The sequence below is a fragment of the Balaenoptera physalus genome (assembly GCF_965194825.1).
Source record: "Balaenoptera physalus genome assembly, chromosome: 8".
NCBI classification, from domain to species: Eukaryota; Metazoa; Chordata; class Mammalia; order Artiodactyla; family Balaenopteridae; genus Balaenoptera; species Balaenoptera physalus.
Window position 1 is genome coordinate 62,502,716 of NC_138887.1, and position 22,404 is coordinate 62,525,119.

The 22,404-nt window shown below is 42.3% G+C and overlaps 2 protein-coding genes across 3 annotated transcripts in view; one reads left to right on the forward strand and one right to left on the reverse strand.

Annotated features, from left to right (window-relative positions):
• Positions 1 to 18,373, forward strand: part of COL28A1 (collagen type XXVIII alpha 1 chain) — a 145,155-nt gene extending 126,782 nt beyond the window's left edge. Inside the window, 6 exon segments of the mRNA XM_082473923.1 lie at positions 4,527 to 4,595; positions 5,149 to 5,229; positions 5,319 to 5,354; positions 11,072 to 11,108; positions 12,757 to 13,311; positions 14,830 to 18,373. Coding sequence (XP_082330049.1) covers positions 4,527 to 4,595; positions 5,149 to 5,229; positions 5,319 to 5,354; positions 11,072 to 11,108; positions 12,757 to 13,311; positions 14,830 to 15,008 — 957 coding nt within the window. The 3' untranslated portion in view covers positions 15,009 to 18,373.
• C1GALT1 (core 1 synthase, glycoprotein-N-acetylgalactosamine 3-beta-galactosyltransferase 1) overlaps positions 1 to 22,404 on the reverse strand; it is a 239,440-nt gene that overhangs the window by 95,515 nt on the left and 121,521 nt on the right. The gene's annotated exons all lie outside the window — the stretch shown is intronic.

Sequence of the window (22,404 nt, forward strand, 5' to 3'; positions counted from 1 at the left end):
GTCCCATGGGGGCTTCGGGCCTTCCCCTGGGGGGCTGCTGCCTCCCTCCCCTAGGTCTGCCCCACTAGGGAAACTTTGGGACTTGCCCTGTCCCCAGTCTCTCTCTTGAGCACTGGTGAGGTCCCAGAAGAGACTGGGTGGGTGGGTATGAATTTGCCTTGTGCCTGGAGCTCCCAGGAGTTTTGTCTTCTCCAACTAGCCCACACTCAGCAATTTGTTAAGAATTTTAGCTGAATTCTTCTTATTAGCTTCATCTGTCATCTCCAGCAGGTAAGCGCCCACGTCCTGTCTCTCCTTGGAGGAGCCTGTGTTTCCTTAGATTTTGTGTAAGCCGGTGGCGCTGCAACCACAGCTCTATGGTAGATTCAAGGAAAGTTGCGATTTCATAGATGAGTCAGCAACTTTGGTGAGGTTTTAAGAATAAAAGCAGCCTAGTTTTCTACATCCTAAGAAGAAGCCAGACATCCATTTTATATTTTTTGGCTCATCTATGAATTGGATTTTTTTCCTTATAGCACCTTACTCAGAAAACATTTGGAAAGAAACACTGTTGTTTCCTGACATACCGGTAATATGCACGCCACACACATCTATTAAAATATTCAGGTAGTTGTGCATTATCCTTAGAACTCTCTCTCCCAGAGAATAAGCAATCATCTGCAAAATTAAAATGATCACAACTTTAGCAGAAAAGATCTAAGACTGAGATATAGTGGTTAAGAAGCTGGGTTTGAAATGTGGACTTAATTATATATCTTCAGATAGACAGGTTCTTTTGTGCAGTGGCTTCTGACCCATCCTGAAATCACTGCCTATCATTTTCCTGAGACGTGTAAGGAAAAAAAATCTGATTGGATAGTATTCACCTCTGCCAAGCCAAGGCATGGACTTACTTGCTAAAGGCTTTCAGCCAGATAGGCGACTCTGAACGTTTAAGAAGCCTTCAAGTATTTTGAAGGGAAACTGGTGATTAAAAAGAAAAAAAAAAGCCTTTATTATAGGGAAACCCAGCTGCCTGGAATAAGTACAATGTTAACAATTATATATAAAAGTCTATATTATGAAGTAATGCAGAATAAATTCCTGAACATGGAGCTGATTCTAACATGATAATTGGCTATTCTGAGGCTTTCCCCCCCCAGGGCATGGCAATGAAGCCACAGTAGCTTTTAACTTCGCAAGAAAATTGTGTCATTTCTCAAAAGCAGCTAGTCAGTCATAAACATTTATTGAACATGCTCTAGATTAGCTGCTATGGGAATCTAAAAGGTTGTAAAATAAATAATTATTCTGAATAATTGTCAGAAAGGTATCAAGTTCTTTCTGAACCCACTTTTTCTAAATATATAATCCCCAGTGATAATTCACCATCACGCCATAGTCCCAGCCCCTTTGTTTTTCACACTATTCTGTCCTTTGGGGTTGGAACAAAGCCAGCTACAGATTTCTCCCAAGAACCTTTAATCTCCCCTACACCTGGCTAGGAACCCTCCTGACCCCGCAACTCAGGTACCCATGCTCTCAAGCATAGCCTTGACAACCCAAAACCACCTTTCAACCAGGGACCTGGTTGAATGAAGATGTCCTTATTCCCCTCCACAAAAAATCTGAGATAGCTAATTTATGCCGAAGTGTCATTTACTGATACATCTTTCTTCAGAGGATACCTTCCTTGTAATTTTTGTTTTTAATTTTCTTTTTAATGAGAACAGAGAATGGCAGCATCTCAGGCAGGAATCTTCCCAATGTCCTTCATCTCACTCTGTGGGCTGGCCACCTAATCTGTATGACAGGCTAGTCTGTATGTAAACAGACCCTTCTATCTTTCATATTCAAGATGAGGCTGCATATCACTCTTGGTAGAGCATGTTTTCCAGTAAGTGTAATGAGGTTGGGCTGTGTTATCCATATATTCCCACCTATTCCTCTTCATTACGCCTGTGTTGGCAGTGTAATCTTTAGAAACAGATTTTTCTCCTCTACTTTGTCCTGCTTGAATCTCCAGCTTGGAATCAGAGTGTTGCTTTACTGTTTGGGGCTTACTTAACTGGCGCTAATCCCTATCCAAGTTTCTGGGGCTCCAGGTTTCCTGGGGACTATTCTATAAAGTGAATAAAGCAGACCAATGATCCCAGCCTGTCTCCTCTAACCAACTAAGCACCTAAGGGGCACTCCTTCTTCAGGGGAGAGTCTCCTTGGATAGACCTGAGACATCTGTGCACATCACTGCATAAATACTCACTACGAGCCCTCTATGCTAGACCGTTGTGTTTGGCTCAAGTGTTAACAGGGTGAAAAAGACATTCAGTAAATGAGTTCTCTGCAATCTGACCACAGTAAAGAACTTGCTATGAGACCTCTAGAGTTGAAATGAGGAGGCAAAACTATACCCCCCTACCTGCTGTCCATTTAGAAATACTACATGACAGAGATGAAAAGGGCTTCTGAGTTTAGCCAAGCCAGCTCGGCTAGGGGATAGGGATGGATGCAGGAAGAACTGAGCACTTCATTTACCAACAAGAGAATCTCCACTTACATTCATTTTATTTGGTACTCTACTGTATAAGATTTGTTTCAATGAAAGAGTTCTCTCCTAGGGATGTGTGCAAAGATATATACAAGACTATTTGCTGAAGCATTATTTGTAATAGGGAAATACTGGAAACAATCTAAATGCCCATCACTAGGATAATGTAGTCTAGTTATTTAATGGAATGCTGTAGAGCAGAGAACATTAACAAACTAGAACTACATATATGTACACAGATAAATTTCAAATAGATAGTGTTGAGATTTAAAATACAAATTAGATGCATAAATGTATCAATTATTTGAAGTTTAAATATAAAAAAAATATTGTGCATTGTTTTAGAATATACACATGTGTAGTTAAAGCATAAAAACGTAGATAAGAGTGTTGCATATCAATTTCAGAGAGAGGTCTCCTCTCTCCTTCAGGGAAGGGGATTAGGTACATTGGGGATTTCAATGGTATCTGTACTATTTAATTTTTTAATATGGTGTTATATCAGTGTTTGTCTTTTTCCATATAAAATTTTGTGCCTGAAATATTTCACTATAACACTTTTAAAAAGAAAGGGTTCTGTTTTTAAAAAGCTTGAAAGCCAATGAGCTACGACAAGGGCCTCAGGAATGCTGATATTTGAAGTTACAATGGTCTCCAAGCAACCCTCTGTGGCCCCTTTCAGGAGCGACCTTCTAAAGCCCATCCTGCCTTCTGGAGCCTTGGCTCTCGAGCCTTCTCAAGCCTATGGCAAAATGCATATTATACCCTTACCTCCATCTTTGAGTCTCATTAAGTTGGTCTGAGGTTTTTATTGAGCATACCAGTGATTCTAGTGGGCACGGTCAGGATACCTTTGAGAAAGATGCTAAAGGTAAGCAAATCAAATCCCGGGAGCCCATGGTCCTTCAAACCTTCGCCACAGACTCATTGCTAATAATGATCTAAAGTAGGGGTTGAGGGCTTCCCTGGTGGCGCAGTGGTTGAGAGTCTGCCTGCCAATGCAGGGGACATGGGTTCGAGCCCTGGTCTGGGAAGATCCCACATGCCGCGGAGCGGCTGGGCCCGTGAGCCACAGTCACTGAGCCTGCGCATCTGTAGCCTGTGCTCCGCAACAGGAGAGGCCGCGATGGTGAGGGGCCCGCGCACGGCGATGAAGAGTGGCCCCCACTTGCCACAACTAGAGAGGGCCCTCGCACAGAAACGAAGACCCAACACAGCCAAAATAAATAAATTAATTAATTTATATTTAAAGTAGGGGTTGCTGATCTAAGCATCATCAGTGCTATGACTTTTGTATACTTGTTAGTGATTATTCCTGTTTCATGTTCAACATCATGAAAACCTTTTAAACCTGTGTGGTTTTGAAGATGGGGGTACAGAAACAGCAGATAATGTTAAGATATGATGGGGAAAGTTAAAAACAAGTACTGAAAGGAAAAGATTTTTATTTTCCAAATTTAGGAGGTATTGAATTTAGATAAATGGATTTACGTTGCTACAAATGATCAGGTATGGAGCAAACAGTGTACGGTGAATTATATAAACACTCCTTGGCATTAACTGGGGAGAGATGCTGTTAAATCCTCTTGTACTCCATTATTAAGATAATACATGCTTTCAACATATCAAAAATATAGAAAATGTAAAGATTATAAAAATTACCAGTAATATCACGACTGAAATATCAGTAACAGCTGCTTGTTACTTGTGAACCGGTTGATGTCAAGTTCACAGTTTGAAATTGGCAAAGGCAGAAGTATTTACACCACAGAAACAGACAAATGCTATAAACCAACTCCCTCACTTCTACCCCAGATAAGTAGTTAAATTTTTACTAGCAAAGTATTGAGCCCATCTGACGTATATGTGTATTTCCCCGCAAATTTAGATAATGCTATAATGCAGTTTTGAAAGTGCAAATGTATATCAGACCGAAAGTATATTCTGAGAAATATCTTGGGAAATTAACAGGAGCATCCCTTTCACATATTGAGTGCAGGGGGAGCAAGGACCTCAAGGCTTCCCAGGGCCAAAGGGCATGACAGGCCATGGCCTCCCTGGCAGGAAGGTAAGTATTTCAGGACCTAAGAGAAATGCTTAGGTTTAGGATCTCAATAGTTTAACTTGAACTCTGGAAGAGCTCTCATGCACTTGACACTCTTCTCCTTACAAAGCTCAGAGGAAAAAATCCATTTCAGAGTGAATCCTTATGCATTTCTTTTCCTAACTACAAACATGTTCACTTTATGAAATCTCATTTTCTTCAAACTCAAAAGCCAGCTGATAAGGAATAAATCCTTACAAAGTACCATGAAGAAGATACCAGATAACTCAGGTGTTAACCTGTATAACAGTTGAAGTTCCTAAAGGCAGTGCGCTAATCGGATGGCATCTCATGGTCTCCTCACCTTGAGGTCCCGAGTTGATCATGAATTAGATTATGGTACCTGGGGGGATGTAAATAAAATGCCCCCCCATTTTTTTCATATAGTATATTCATATCAACAAGAACCACAGGTCTTCAAGAGGTACCACAGTTGCAAAGAAATAAAACTTTAGGGTTCTTCTTATTTGGCGTTAATATTCACATTCTAAGCTTATCTTTTCATTGTATTATAAAGGGAGACCATGGAGAACGGGGCAATGTGGGAAAGAAAGGGGATAAAGGGGAAATTGGATATCCCGGACCCCAAGGAAAACAGGCAGGAAGTGATTTTTAACATCTTATGGTAATTGTACACAGTAACTGCTTCCAACCTACATTGACTGTTACTCTTCTTCCACTAAGTAGGGGTTACAAGGACCAAGAGGAGACCGAGGACTGACAGTGAGTATCAATCCTGGAGGGTAATTGAGGGGTTTGTGCTCACAAAATGATTGCATTTGTGTTTTAGCTTTAGAAGTGACTTCTTTTGACACAGAATTAGTGCTGACATAGATGCAGGAGGTAATTGAACCCGAATGTGAGGGAGACATCACACCCAGCGCCCTTATCCAGCCTTGTGGTAGAGATATAATTGCCCACCCCCCAGTAGAAAGGTTAACAAGGAGGTGAACTGTTTAAAAGAAGCCAAATGAGCAAGGGACTTTTTATTGTACATGAGCCTTCACATGTCAGCACAGGGGCTCTTTTTTTCCTGAACTAGTTCCTTTAAGACGTGCTCTGAGGAGAACAGCAATCACGAAATCAGGATTACTTTTATGTACTGATTCACTTATTCAACAAATATTTGTGATGATGTACAAACTTTCCCTGTTCTTCTTTCTTTTGTTCTCTTTTGTTTTCTTTTGTTTGCACCACTACAAACAAAAAGCTGACACCTGAAAGTCCCACAGGATGGGAAAGTTCTAGAATTTCTATAGCAAAATCTACTTCTTCCTTTCTAACTTTGAGACACTACATCTCCTGGAGTTGAGGAGAAATAGGGACCTTCTCTTCCCCCCCTCCTTTTTTTAAAATTGGGGTATAGTTGTTTTACAATGTTGTGTTAGTTTCTACTGTACAGCGAAGTGAATCAGTCATATGTATATATATATCCCCTCTTTTTTGGATTTCCTTCCCATTTAGATCACCACAGAGCACTAAGTAGGCTTTTTCCCTTTTTGATTCTTTGGTGGGTCATAGTCTGGGGATGTTGACCTTATGTATAGTGCCAGGAAAACCCAGGGGTGGGAGTTCAAGTGATGAAGGCGAGAGCTGGACATGTGACAAACAGAACTGTGCATGGTTTTAGGGCCCATCTGCCTTTTTCTCTTTGTTGTTCCCCACCAGAAGTCAGACCCTCCCCAGATGCCTACGGAGGATGAAGCAGCTATATATGCAGCAATTTCTCCCTAAAAGTAGCAGAGGAGGGTGTATGTAAAATGCCCAGAGGAATGTTTCCCATAGGTTTATACCCTCCCTCCTGTCCCAACATGGAGAGGGCAACTGGTTTCCTTCATCCATGCAGTTGTTCATTCACTTCACCAACGTTTATTGGGCACCTACCCTGGGTCAGGGTCTGAGACAGGCACTGGGGGAATAGTTGAGAGTAAGAGACTATGTCTCTGGACTCAAGGAGCTCACAGCCTAACAGGAGAGAAAGACAAGCAAAGGACGTTCACCTATAGTTTGATAAATGCTGTGATAGAAGTGATATGTGGGTCCAGAGCAGACAAAATCAGGTATGGTTTGATGCAAATTCTCTTTTCCTTCACTCTTCCCTTTTTGTAGCATTTAGAAAGCCAAGGTCAGCATTAAATGAGATTCTAATATGCGACAGGCTCCTTCATATCAATACCGCCCTGACCCAGTACTGCAGGGTGCCTGGGGGGCCCATGTAAAGTACGGCCCCCACTCTGGACCCCTGGACTTCTAGTCCTTCTCCAGGTACACCCCTTCCCCCAGGTGAGGAGCGACCACCCTGAGCGCACGCCCCCCTCTGTACTGCACTCTGGATACACAGGATCTCAGAATTGCCCCAAATGGCCCCAAGTTTGGAAGCTGACAGCACTGGCCTGTATGCGCGAGGTGGCCAAGGGGCAGGCATCTGGGGGGATTTGACAGAGCTTGCATTCACCTCATAAGTGCTGGCTAAGGCCCGGTACAGCACAGGGCCGGTGGGGAGAGGGTGCAGGGAGAAGGGGACAGGCTATAAGCCGCAGCCCCCTCTTGCCCAGAACCCACATGAATCCACATGACAGCCCATGAGGTAGGTAGTAGTGTCTGCCCTCCAGATGAAGGCACGCCAAGTCAGGCAGAAAGCTTGAACAATACGCCCCAAGACACCTCAATAACAAGAACAGAGCCCTTAGAGCCAAAGTTGGCTTGTCTGATGCCAAATCCCGGCTGCTCCCCCATGAAGGCTGTTCTTGGAAGGCATCTTTCCTCTCCCCACCCCCATTCTCTCCCTGATCAAATATATTCTCAAACGCTCTCAGTGGCAGATTCAGTCCAGAATAACAAAGTCTTCTTTTAAGAGGCAAATACCATTGATGGAGTTCAAGTTTTTAATCATTCACACCAAATTGCTTCAAACAGACTGTTTCTCCGTATGTCCCTTAAATGTCAGTGTTTCCCAGTGTCTGCCCTCAGTCTTTTCTTCCCAGTCTTCAAACCCTCAGGGAGGGACAGCTATCAAAGTCAGGGGGATGTACAGTTCAAAAAGGCTAATATAATATTACAGTAAAGTTGTATGGAGAATGAAAAAATATTTTTATATTATAAATATAGAAAAGAATATGCTTGACAAAAGGGGGTAGGGAGGGGTTAAAAAAGGCAGAGAAGCTCTGCTCCATGCAATCTCGTCTGCCATCCCTGTTTCAACAGCCAACTGTACACTGGCATTTCTTAAATCTGCCTCCAGCTTGAACCCCTCTCCTGAGCACCAGACCTCACATCCTACTGCCTACTGGACATCGCCAGCTGGGTGTCCCACAGGTGCCTCAAACCCAGTCAGAATCAAGCTGAACCAGTGATCTTCATTAGCTTCAACCTGCCCCTGTTCCCTCCCTCTCTATCTCAAAGAGCGGCACCGTTATCATTTGCCTCCTAGACTCCTTTCCCTCATCCTTCCTTCCAATTACTCACCAACCCCCTTCATCGCCTTTTGAAATGTCCCTCCAGGTCATTCCTTCCCATCCATCAATACCACCACGGCTTTCTAGTGTTATCTTCTTTGCCTGAACTATACAGGAACCTCAGACCCCTCCACTGGCTGCCACAATCACCTTTCTTCTCTGCTACGGACCATGTCTCTTCTCAGTGCTCAGGATACGTCCACACTCCTTAGCATGACACAAAGGCTTTCTAAAGTCCATCTGTCTTTCACATTTCCTGTCATTCTTTCAGTCACATTCCCTGAGTCACAAGTTTAATCAAGTACTCCAGTGCACTGAACTTTGTGTGTTCCATCCCCTGCCTGGAAAGCTCTTCCTCCTCCTCTCCCCACCCCACCCCGGTCAGAGTCTGCCTAACCTCCCTGGACCACGGGCCCACAACCACTCTCCCACCCCTGGTATTCCCGGCAGACCAGCGTGGTTCTTTAGCTCCAAGCCAATAGACTAGTACTTATAAAAGTATTTATTTATTTGCCTACTTCTTACTAGACTCATGTAAACATGAGTCCTTTGAGGGGTATAAACTTGATGCCTTCATCATTGGCACTGAGTAGCCAATGTGGTCATTCAGCAATTTTAATGGAAAGGGTGAAACTATTCCAGTGACTTAAAAGCAAAGAATACAAGGAAAAGATTTATATACATATACACACACACACACACACACACACACACATATATATATGACTACTTAAAGCATATTAGACCTGGTTATGCCATAAAAGCACAGTGAAAAGAATTAAAATGCAACCTTGATATATAAATTGCTCTTACAAGTCAAGAAAAGACAAACATTCTAATAGAAAAAAACGGACAAAGGACAAAGGCTGTGCATAAGAGACTACAACTTAGAAACATACATATAAAATTCAGCCTCACAAATAGTAAGTGTAATTTAAAACAATGAGATATTTTGCTCTATCAAGTGGCAAAGATTATATAATAATAATAATAACCAGTGTTGTGTCTCTAAAACAAAACGGGTTTTCTTATATACTGCTGTTAGAGGCATCAGTTACTACAACTTTTCTGGAGGATTGTAAGGCAGTCTGCATCAAGAACCTTAAAATGGCCATGCATCTGACTTCAGTAATCAAGTTTTTCAGAATACTTAATAATATGGGAAATTAATTACTACATAATGTTAAGTGAAAAACTATAATCATAAAACTTAGTGTAAAGTATTTTCTCCACTTGTAAAAAATTAAACACAAGTATATTAAATACATAACATTTCCCCTTCCTAGATAACAAGATAAATATATTAATAGACATTTCCCCTTTCCAGACATACTCTAGTTTCAGATTTATTAAATGTCTCTCTAAATGTGGAAAAGCATGACAAAGCCTAAAAAAAAAAAGATAACTGTTGACTCCTTCATTTCATATAATTTTAAAAATCTCACATTGGGAATTCCTTTTGTATAGCCACTTGAAATCATTGGCTTTTACTCAATTTACAGAAAAAAAAATTAAATTAAAATGCCCTGAATATTCTCTGTACATGCTTCTGTTAAGCCATGTTACTGTCTATGTCACCTTCACCTCACTTCTGTCATTATAGGTTTTCTCCTTTAAAACTTTACTTTTGCAGCTGTTACACTGTATCTTCTTCGAACAGGTCCACTGCTCTTTCCAGTTGAGATTTTCTGGGCTTCTGCTTCTCTCATCTGTTAAGTTAATCATCCCTGTCAGCTTCATGTCTTTGGCAGATGTAGAATCCTGACTTCTCCAGTCTCATCCCATGGCATTTGTAAACATGCCATGCAGGGCAGGATGTTGGCAGATTGATTCCTAGTACCCAGCTCATCTCAGGCCCTTCTGATGGAGCTGGTGAGCAGCGGGGCCTGGAAGGAGCATCCAGGAACCCAGGGAGGTTTCATGGAAGAGCCCAAGTGAGAGTATTAGGAAACTGGAGAGAAGACTTGCAAATTTGGGGATTGGTACAGAAAAAAAGGAGGAAATACAGCATTGGATGAGATCTCTTTTGGCCCTGGTGCTTGTCCTGGTTTGTCAGCACATGTGGGTTAAACCGTGTAACTGAAAGCATGCATTGCCCACACCATTATTGTCCTCAGAATCTGCAGGGGATTGGTTCCTCAGACACGCCCACCACGCCCAACCCAGCAGGTACCAAAATCCGTGGATGCTCAAGTCCCGCATATAAAATGGCACAGTACAGTCAGCCCTCCGTATCACGGATGCAGAACCCATGGCTATGGGGGGCCGACTGTAGGTAGTACATATTTTGTGGCGCCAGACCCTGTGTGTGAGTTACCTCATTTAATCCCACCACATCCCTGAGACACAGACACTGTTAGGTCACTTCATGCCCAACGTCACACAGCTGATAAATACTGGAGCTGCAATTTGAACTCCAAGTCTGAGTTATTACATTTCACAGCTCAAACACATTTCAATTCTGATATATTATAGCCAACTTTTAACCTCTGTGCTATGTATTTTTTATTTATTTAATTTATTTATTTTTGGCTGTGCTGGGTCTTCGTTGCTGCGCACGGGCTTTCTCTAGTTGTGGCAAGCGGGGGCTACTCTTCATTGTGGTGCATGGGCTTCTCATTGCGGTGGCTTCTCTTGTTGCAGAGCATGAGCTCTAGGCACGCGGGCTTCAGTAGTTGTGGCTCACGGGCTCAGTAGTTGTGGCTCGTGGGCTCTAGAGCACAGACTTAGTACTTGTGGAGCACGGGCTTAGCTGCTCCACAGCATGTGGGATCTTCCCGGACCAGGGCTTGAACCCGTGTCCCCTGCATTGGCAGGCGGATTCTTAACCACTGTGCCACCAGGGAAGCCCCTGTGCTATGTATTTTATTTGCAGTGGAAGGATTAAGTCAAACAGCCCAATGCTGATTATAATAAGACATACCTTTCATGACTATAGGAAGAAATATGGTCACACAATTATTACATTTTCCTCTTTTCCTCCAGAAAGAAGAAATCATTAAGCTTATTTTTGAAATATGTGGTAAGATTTGACGACCAAGAAAAAACCCATCACTTTAAAGTACCAACCCCACTATGTTCTGTGTTGTCAAGATAATGTGCTCACCTAGAATATGTATACTGTAGAGCTCGTGGGAAAGTTTCAAGCTCATTTTCAGTTTCAGTGGGAAACTGAAAGGAAGCAGTGTGAGGGGAAGTGGGAATCCTGATTTAAGAAAAGAAAGTCATTTTCCCAGGGTAGTTAAGAAGCGTGAAGATACAGGCGTCGGGTCTGTGGGCAGCCAGGCCTTTTGTTAGCACAGAGCTCATTTGTATTCAGTGACATTTACCTGAGCCTGAGAAGGAAAGAACAACAAAGGAAGCAGGACTACAGGGCCCTAACTGGTGTTTGAATCCAGCCTAGCTGGTGATGATAATGTCTGTGTTTTTCCTGAAGCAAAAAGTCTTTCTAAATTGAGTTTTGAGCCCTACGTCTAGAGTGCCTACCACTTCAGAGGCAAAAGGACAGGGTCCAGAGGTCATCTTGTGTCACAACTCTATCTAAATGCTTCTATGGCGAAATAGACTTAAAACAGAGTTACCAGAACAAGGAAGTCAAGCAAAAAGACTAGCCAAAAGGCAAGCAATTAATGGATAATGAAGGTAACTTCTGTGTTCAAATCAGAGGCAGGAATATCATTATCCTTCCATACAGAGAACCCCAAAACTGACTTGTCCCCCAAAAGACTTCTGGACCTTAAGAAGCAGCCTGGGACTCTCTATGGTGACAGGCCGATTTAGACATTGCTTCTGAGTTCTAGAAGCACTGTAAAATAGCAGTCAGTTTCCTGATGATTTATCGTGGCAGGGCTGTTGGCCAACATGAGGATATGAATACACCAGTGGAACCCTGATAATTTTTATTGCCAAGGAACTCTGGCAACTGCTTTGAATGATAAACCCTAAATAGAAGTTGTTTACTGACCAGTGTTCTGAGATCATTTCCCTGAAACAGTTTCACAGTATGGATGGACTGCTGGCCTCCTTGATAAGATGGGAGCCACCTTAGTGGTCAGTAAGGGCGTCACTGGGGACATAAACCAGAGTAGCTAGGGGCCGCTACTCTTGAGTCCAGTTAAAGACCTGAATCTTTCCCCCACGATTAAAAAGTTTCATCCCATTACTTTACCCATTGGCCACGCCAATGAGCAAGTATTCATTTTCACATAAGGATATGGTTGAAGACGGAAATATTAGCATTCAGATTCCGATTAAATACAAATGGTCGGATGATAAAGGGCAAATTTAGGATGGTGGTTATCTCTCATGGAGGAGGGAAATGGAATCAGGAAGGCATACGCAGGGATGCCGACTCTTTTAAAAATACTATTTTATTTTTTAATCTTAGAAATTGGCTAGCTGTTTATTGTTTTATCCTCTACAGCGTTTTGGTTTTTTGCGGGGGAGTTTTTTTTTTTTTTTGCAATATATCATTTTTTTAAAAAGTCAGGTATAGAAACCAGAAGGGAGACAATCGTCAGCTGTGTTCACGGTCACAGAAAAGGAAGGTTACAATCCAGTCTTGGGTTCATCCTTGCCCCTCTCCCCCCACCACCCACCCATCTGATATCAATCAGTGATGTTTTAATTTTCATCCCCGCTGTGTTTCTATGTCAACATTCGTGTTTCAGGTTGTGGGCGTAAATGCAGAGAGGCACCGCTAGAGCTGCTGTTTGTGATCGACAGCTCAGAAAGCGTGGGACCGGAGAACTTCCCGATTATCAAAGACTTTGTGAAGACTCTGACCGACAGAGTTGCGCTGGACCTTGCCATGGCCCGTGTAGGCGTAATCAACTATAGCCATAAGGTGGAGGAGGTGGCTCATTTGACACAGTTCTCCAGCAAGGACGACCTCAAGCGGGCCGTGGACAGCATGAAGTATCTGGGAGAAGGCACCTACACAGCCACAGCTCTCCATGCCGCCAACCGCATGTTCGAAGCCGCAAGGCTGGGTGTGAAGAAGGTGGCCTTGGTCATCACTGATAAGCAGACAGACACCCGAGATGAAAAGGATCTGACAGAGGTGGTGAAGGATGTCAGTGACATCGATGTGGAAATATTTGTGATTGAGGTGGTGAAGAGAAATGACCCCAACTTCGAGATGTTCCACAGAGAAATGAATCTAATTGCTACCGACCCAGACAGTGAGCACGTTTATCTATTTGATGACTTTGTTACCCTTCAAGGTAAGACTCAGCTCCAGGGGAAAGGAATTCACACTGTCCTTCCAAGTACCACATCACTGGATTATCCTGACCAAAAATGAAAATCAGGAGGCTAATGAGGCGTATACTGGCATTAAACTGTAACACAGAAACTCTGGAAGACAAAGACGTTTAATATTTCATTCAGGGAGTACAATCCCTTGTCTTGACTCATTTGTAATAAGTGCTGAGTTGGCCTTGGAGTTGCTTAACTCGGGTATGTGCAATCAAAGGACTAAAAAGAAAGGACAGGATTTGGGGGCATTGCTAAGATTAGTTCATGTTCTAAAAGTTACCTAACTTGGATAAGAGATGGAGCAAGCCAGCAGCAAGACAGAAAATAACCACAGAATCAAAATGAATTAAGAAGTGCAGAATGAGTGGAAAACAGGGATGGTAATCTAAAGAGATGAGAGACACGGTAACTGGGATTATTCTCTTCTATTCTCTGTTCTGTTCCTATGAAAACAGATAATGAAGAGTAAACAAGTTGACGTCAGGAGTTTATCTTAAAGAACAACATGTTGAATATTCCTCATACACTCAGTGCTGCTCTGATGGCTTTCCCTATGCTGCTTTACCCTTCACGTGAACTGACATTTCCTGACGAGCCATGCTAAGACACTGACTCACCGTGATTCAGGTGTGACCAGCATCACTTTACAATGAAACGTTCCAGTTCTTTGGAAACTGATAACACATTCTGGCAGGGCCCACACCCAGAAAGCTTGTGAAATAAGTAAAACTTATACTTAATGTGTTTGCAGGCCTCAGTTTGACCCCATCTTTCCTTCTCCACTCATCCGGGAGCAGGGCCTGACAAGGCCTCATGCTGTTCCCAGCCTACTCCAAGTACCAGCACGTCTGGCCCTAAGGAGAGCGGACCACGCTCAGAACCTTCCCACTTTCCCTCTTTCTCCAGACCTTTCTAACCTGGGGTCCCATTTCCTTAACACCCTATCGGGTGACTGGTCTATTCAATCTCACTGGGCTGTTAATGTGTTAGAACGGCCAGAAATATTACACATTTCAGAGACACGTTATATTTTAATAATTGAAGAGCTTTATCATCTTCATCAAAGGAGTTACTAATTTGTTCTCGGCAATGAGGGATATATTTTTGGACTGGCTGGCTTTTTGCAATTCCCAAAACCAGAGGTGATTGCCTGTTAAACTTATGATGCATTAGACTTGCCCCTTCCACAGAGTAGTTCACAGATAACAGACAGACACTTTGGATGACAAGCATTTAAGTCATTCTTTTGCCTGTTTGGGCCATCGACTATTATTAAATTAAATTAAATAATTAAATTATTTTAGATGGCCTCTTACAGATGAGGTAAAAATGCGGTAAAACTTCATTCCCCTAGTGGTTGACTTCAGGTGATGGGGAAGTGTCTGTTTACTTTAAGGAGAGTGCAAACGGTCTCTTTAAACAGATTTTGAGTAATGTTTCATTGCTCCTCCTGTTCCCTTTTCTACTTCTCTTTTAAAAGATAGATACCCTGAAGCAAAAATTGTTTAAAAAAAGTTGTGAGGATTTTGAATCCTACCTCTTTCATATTTTGGGTTCACCACTGCTTCAACCTGGATTTGGGATATCGGGGCAAGAACTCACTGAATCTGCTCCAGAACCCCAGAAAGAAATTTCTGAGTCCGTAAGTAACTGTCTTGCTTAATTTGTGAGCCTAAAATCTTGTATTCAGTCTGTTTTACGTCAAAGACAATCTTGCCCCACGCTGTCAAGAATCAACTGAGGTATGGATATTTTCAGGTCCTTGGCTCTAAATAGTAGGCTTTTGTCTCCAGATTTCTAGTTCTGAAATAGCTCTGGGGCTTATGAGCTTGAATATGAGATTTTTTAATATTTCCATATGTTATAATTATTTATTAAATGTTACAAATAATATTTTCATATTATATCCCTGCCACCACCAAAAGTAATCGTGTACATTAGAACAGATTAATACTATACTATTTGCATCACCCCCTTGCCACATTTGCAGATCTTTCTGTATGGGGTCACAATTCTCCCTCATCCGTCTGTGTATCCCCTCCCCACTTTGCACCCTCTCAAGTTTCTTCCAAGTGCACACATGCTCAGCCTGCACTCTCCCACCTTCCAATCCACGCTCTTGTTCATTTAGCTTCCCCCGCCTGTGCCCAGAGGGGGGACAGGGAGGGAAATTATGCCTGCATATCGCACAAGGTGGGCGCTTCGTTTCAGAGCCCCCCCAATCACCTGTGCATGAGAGAACTACCTCCTGAATGTATTGAGACAAATGTGATCGTCCTTAGAGCAAGCTTCTGGGAACTGACTTCAGCCCATCAGGTCACAAGCAACTGTTAGTTTCTTTTAGCTGAAAACTGGAGAGCCTCTCATAGTTACTGGTAAGTGAGTGCTGTACTCTCTTCCCCACCAAGTCACAACTGAAGCAGCTGTGGACTGATGTTCACTACATGTACGGACATCGTCTAGCAAGCAGGCACACAGCAGTGTCCCTATTTTGTAAGCTCAGTGAAGCCCCTGTGCTGTCCTTTTGTGAAGTCTTCATAGACATGAAAGAGTCATTTTGAGCCAGTGCAACAATACTCAAGCATCAGGATTCAGCTAACTGTATAGTTGGACTAAGGCCCTGAGAAACCTCCAGATTGGTAGGTGGATGCAGAACCATTCAGGAGTCAGGCCTAGGATGCCATTCCTATGGGGACAGATTACAGGACTCACAAGATTTTTATATTATGTTCAAAAAAGGACAGAAAGGCCTCTAATATATTTCTGTTTGATTAAATACGAGCCGACTTCGAGATGGGACATTCCAGTTAGGGCAACAGACTGCCCCTGGATTGTAGATTGAAATTAACACACGCATTTATATCACATGGTCTGTATCAGGGGGTCAACAAACCCTTTCTGTAAAGGGCCACAGAGTAAAGATTTTGGGTTTTGCAGGCCATTTGATCTCTGTTGCCATGACTCAACTCTGCCTTTGAAATGCAAAAGCAGCCATAGCCAGTACTTCAATGAATAAACATGGCTGTGTTCAGATAAAACTTATTTCCCAAAACAGGTGAAGACTCAGATTTGGCCCATGGGGATTTGCCAACTCTGGTTTTTACTGAGCACTTTAAAGTAAATTACAGACAGTAATGTACACAGCCCATCTCCTCCTGCTTGTGTGAGTTATCCCTTTGTTCTTCCCTTAGTCAACCCATGTCCCTTTCTACAAACTTCCTACACAAGAGCAAACTCAGGTTTCATCCAGCAAGTGGTGCCTAAACGGAGCTCTCCTCATAATCAATGAATTCCAGCAGCATGTATTGATCATTTACTGCAGTGCTCAGGGGTGGCTCTTGGGACACAGGTCCTGCCCAGGAGAAGTCCACGGTCTCTCAGTGAATGGATAAGTACAAGAGGTATTAAGAACTTCAGCAGAGCTATGGACGAAGCTCAAGAGACGGTGCGGTTAAGTTCAGGGCAGAGTAATGGAAGCTTTACAGAGGAGGTGGTGTTGAGCTGAGTTTTAAGACTAAGTAAGTGTTTTTCAAGGCAAGAGTAGGGGGAAGCATATTTCCAAGAAAAGAGAACATGTGGGGGCAAAGGGGAAATCCAAAGGGAATGGCATTTTAAGAAATGAGGACAAGTTCAATCTAACTGGAGCCGAAGGTGTATCTGGCAGAAGGGCAAGAGTTAAAACTGGACAAATAATTTGAAGACTAATTATAAATGGCTTCATGTGTCAAGCTAAGGAGCTTGAACTTCATCCATAGGCCAGGCAACCAGGAGAAAGCAGGAGAGTCTTAAAAGCAAGGGTCGTATGGTCACATGTGGTTGCACTATGAAAGATAAATAGAAGGAGGAGGGGGAGAGGAGACTGGAGGTGGGATAAGAGGAGTAATGGTCCAGATGAGAGATAATGAGGCCTTAAAGTTAGGCAGGGGCCATTGGAATAAAGGGACACATGGATTGGAAAGCCATTTCTGGGGTAGAATGAACAGGATTTAGTGACTGAATGGATTGGAGGTTAGGGAGAGGGTTTGGGGAGGACGGTTGTATTTCTAGCTTGGAGATGGGGTGAACTGAAACACCATCCACTGAGATGGAGAATATAGGAGGCAGGGTAGGGTTCTTTGAAGGAAAATAATGGGCTTATTTTGTACCAAAGTGGAGGCGGCTGAGGGACATCCAAGGCAACGGCACAGAATGAGACAAGAGCCTGTGCCTCTGGTGTCATGACGTAGGAAGATAGACGCCCTGAGAGAAAAGTGATGTTAACAGGTTATGACAGAGTAAGCATTCTAGTAGCTGGGGAGGGGAGGGCATAAGTAGAGGACATCCAAAATAGTTTAGATTTGTAACACCAAGAGTCACAGGGTGGGTATCAGTTGGATCTCCCTAGGGGCCCTCTGACTGAGATAGTGGGAGCTTGTAATGAACTTGAACTTGGATAGTCCCTCTTGTCTCTACACCTTCTCACCCTGTCTCTCTTTGCACAAGCACCGAAGTAAGAGTGAATTTTTAAAAATGAATGATCCTAATAGATATTTAGTCTGAACAAACATATATGCATTTATATTCACATTTTAGATCGGTCGTATGTATATATAATGTATACACACACATAAATACAAAAACATATGTATGTATCTGTGCATGCACACCCACCTTTATCTAAAAGTATAATTATAGGGGGCTTCCCTGGTGGCACAGTGGTTAAGAATCCGCCTGCCAGTGCAGGGGACACAGGTTCGAGCCCTGGTCCGGGAAGATCCCACGTGCCTCGGAGCAACTAAGCCCGTGCGCCACGACTACTGAGCCTATGCTCTAGAGCCCCTGTGTCACAACTACTGAGCCCACGTGCCACAACTACTGAAGGCTGAGTGCCTAGAGCCCGTGCTCCACAACAAGAGAAACCACCGCAATGAGAAGCCCACACACCACTACGAAGAGTAGCCCCCGCTCGACGCAACTAGAGAAAGCCCGTGAGCAGTATCAAACACCCAGCGCAGCCAAAAATAGATAAATAAAATAAATTTATAAAAATAAATAAATTAAATAAATAAAAAATAAATAAAAGTATAATTATGGTATCGAAACACCTAAAGTAACGTGAATCTGTCAAAACCTTTCAATCCTCAGATTGATCCCAAGCCTACCCTAGGCAATACTGCAAAATGAATAAACAATCTCAGAAGCCCTGTTTCCCTTTTTGTCTCTATTCCCTCTCTGTTTTCTCTTCTATCACTCCTTAAGACACCTAGCTCTGTATTCCTTCTTCCTCTCCTTTCTATCAAAATCTGTTTTTAGGGGAAAATCTGATATCAGTTATTACACTTTTGTGAGAAATCTAAGCCAATGGGTTGATTTAAGTCAAGAAGGACTTGCATTTGAACTATCTTATCTAGTTTTGGAATGAACATGATGTACACTATACATCTACAAACAGATGTATTGGGAAATATGGAAAGCAGAAGGATTTCCCAGGTTCCGCTAAATTCATAATGCCTTTTCAGGCCAGTCTTGAGAAGCTAAACGTGTACATCCATTCTGTTCTGCCTCTTTCCTGAAATCTCAGGATAGTTTATACTTTCTTCTGGAATTTATCACATTTTACATTGTTAATACTTATTTTTGTATGTACCTTAACTTTCTTAATGGATTTAAATTCCTTGAGGACATCTGTGTCTAATTAAACTTTGTGTCTCTCAGGACCTAAAACTGTGCTTCATCTTGCACACAGTAGATGCTCAATAAATACTTATGGACCAAACCAAGGCTATACCAACTGTTAGAAAAAGAAATCTGAAGATTTCCTTCTGTGAAAGGCATCAACTATACTATCATTAACAAGACTGTACACATAAAAAAATCCTTATCTTTTATGGGACTAACAATGTTGGTACTTGATGTTCCTTTATTCATTCTGGGTGTGGCCAGTTGGGGAAAAATTTCCCAGATATAAGTGGGAAGAGGGCAATTAAATCAAGTAAACATTTAATCAGACCAAGTGGCTATATCCAGTAACAGCCCATTAGGCAAATAAGTATATGGATTTCATGTATGAAGTCACTTTTTGTCATTCTAAATGTATTCATAATTAACGTCAATGCAAAGAGTGTTTATTCACTGAAGCCAGTTTCTTGTAACAGTATTGCAGATTTCTCTCCCCCTTGAAAGAGCAGAAAGGAAAGAAGCCCTGTCTACCCTTTCCATAAAGGTCCTTTTTTGTATTATGAAAAATTGTCCCCAGATTGCAAATAACTTAGATAACTGGCAGCAAAGATTTTTTTCTCTCTGTAGAAAGGAGGCTGTGGGATTCCTATGAGGAGTGATTCCACAGCAACACAGTGAAGGTGACAGCCAAGCTGGTGTGGGAAGATTCCCTCTGAGTAGCTCCTGCATGAGGTGGAGAGGCGTGGTGGAGGCCAAGGGGGAGCTCAGAGTCCCCTCCTTCTATTTAATATGGTCCTGATGTACAGTCCAATGCCAGCCTTAAGCCGAGCATGCAGGTTCCTCATTTCTATGGAAGAAATGGATGTTCTGTATAGATGTAAATTACAGAAACCTAACACAGCAGGCTGATTTTGCTGGCTGTCCTGCCCTCTCTTTGTCCATCCTCTCTTTTAGTGAGACCCTATCCCTGGTCCCCATTCCACTGGCTGCATTTCTCCCCTCCTTTCATTATCACACAAGCTGCTCAAAGATCTCCATCTCCATTTTCAGTTTTTCCATCTCTTCCATCTCTTACTCTCAATGCCCCACAACGCTTATGTGTTCTTACTCCATCTCAAGATCCATCTAAAGAGGGCCACTTCTAAAACCAGGGTTCCACTGGCAATTTCTTCGAGAACCGGAGCCCTAGGCAGGTTCTGCCTTGATAATGGAATTGGATGTGTCCCTTCATCCTCAGACGTGACCATGGGCTCTGTCCTCAACTCTGATGTGACACCTGCTTGTCCCCTACTGTGCTCTGAGGCCATTCCCTTCTGCCTCTTCCAAGACCAGGATCTTCCTTCCCTGTGATACCCTTTCCTGCCGACACTTCTGACTCTTTCCGTAGAGTCAGGAAATAGGCTTCAGGCTCTCCCATCTCAAAAATTCCCAAACCCTCTCTTAGTTCACATGTCCCTTTTGCTACTGTTCTATCTCTATGTTTGTATAATAAAGTTATTCCACAGGCCAGTCTCTGCTGTCTCTGTCCCTCACAACCACACATGCACCCTCACTCTCCTTCTCTCCATCTCCCTCTGGCTCTCACTGTTTCCTCACTTCTGTTCCCCTGGGAAACCCTCTGAAGTCAGGCTGCTGCCTCCAATATGCCCCTGAAGCTCAGCTGGAAAAGTCACCAACAACCCTTTGATTGCCAAATCCTTATTGCCATATTCTTACCTAATCTCTCTTTTGCATATATCACCGCGCCGCTGCTTATTTCTGATTTTGCAAGTCATCTCTCTCCTTGTCCTTCTTCTGAGCATTCTTTCTCAATTGCTTTTGGGTTTTTTCTTTCTCTGTTTACCCCTTAACATTAAACTCAGTTTTTCTGAGATTTGTCCTTAGCCTGCTTCTCTTCTTGTTCCATATTCTCTTTCTGAGTTCCAAAGCCACGTGTGCTAACTCTCAAATCTGCCTCCCCAATCCAGACCTTTCTCCTGGGTCCCAGATTCACATTTTGATTGTCTGTGCACATCTTCTTCTGGGTGCCCCGCAGGCATTCAACATGGAATACGTTCACCATGCTGATCCTCCAGATTTCCTTCCTAGGGGTGTGGTCCCTCCAACCAGCCGGGTACCTGGCGAGAAATCTAGGATACACCTGTAGCTCTGTTCTCACTGTATTGTCCCCACTTGTTGGTACTGTGGTCTTTGGTCTGTTCCTATCATCCCTCGATCTATGCTCTCAATTCCTTTCTCCTCCTCAATACCTCTACTGCTTTAGATCAGGGCCTCATCATTTCTTATCAGTATTTAATAATATGGTCTCAAAACTCTTATCCCGTCTCTCTTTTCTATATCCTCTTCAGCTTATCCATTACTGGCTGATAGTGTCATTTTATTTTTTTGCTCTTTTAAAAATAACATCATTGAATTATTTATCATATATATGATTCCATTTTGGCTGAATTTTCTTAAAAACCTGTCTTCAGTACCATGGCCTATGTTTTAACTTGGTACTGAGTATCCATGACAGATTAGGAAAGAGACACAAATATTTGAGTACATCTATATTCTCTCCTTATGTCATATTCAAGTAAAATTTTATAGGTTGCTCCATCATATTATACTCACTATTGAGTGAAGTAGCCTATTCGAAGTCCATAATCAATACTTTCAAAATACATGGACTTTTTAAACTTTCAAAAGACTTGGGACTAAGCCTAATACTAGTTTGTTTTCTCCACTGACACGAAAATTAAGTTGATTTCCTGAAATCAGACCTAATTATTTGTAAGTGGCCTTGACTAAGCCACATACACAGATATAGTTATATTGGTCAATACAATAATTTAATTGTTTATAAAGTAGAATTAATGCTTTCTCATTGTGGTAGTCAAAAAAACCTCAAATTCTTCTTGATAAACTGCATAACAATGAATTATTAGTATTGCCAGGTGATGTGTCTGTGGAAGTCTCATATATTGCTAATCATAGACTTATTAGCCTTAGAATGTAAGATGTTCCTCTCTTAGGGAGAAGAAAAAAATAACATATTGCAAAGTGATCGAGAAAAAATATCCCAGATCTGGAAGTCAGGAAACTTGGCTTGTAGTCTCAATGCTGAAGCTAAATCTTTTATTTCCTTGTCTCCAGAATTTATACTTTTCCTACTTTATTATTTCAGAGATTGGTATGCATCTGCTTAGTATGCTGTGATCTTTTTTTAGACTTAAAATTTATAGTGTATTTCACAGTGAATGACATCTTAGAAATGAGATCTGACAGCTGCCTGGCATTGGGTGAATCACCTGTTTCTTAAGGTTTCCATGTCCTCTTTTGTAAAATAAGGGATTATTATCAGAAGATTCTTCCTTTTGTAAAAGTATGTGATTAGAACAGTCAAAAATCTTTACTGGGCA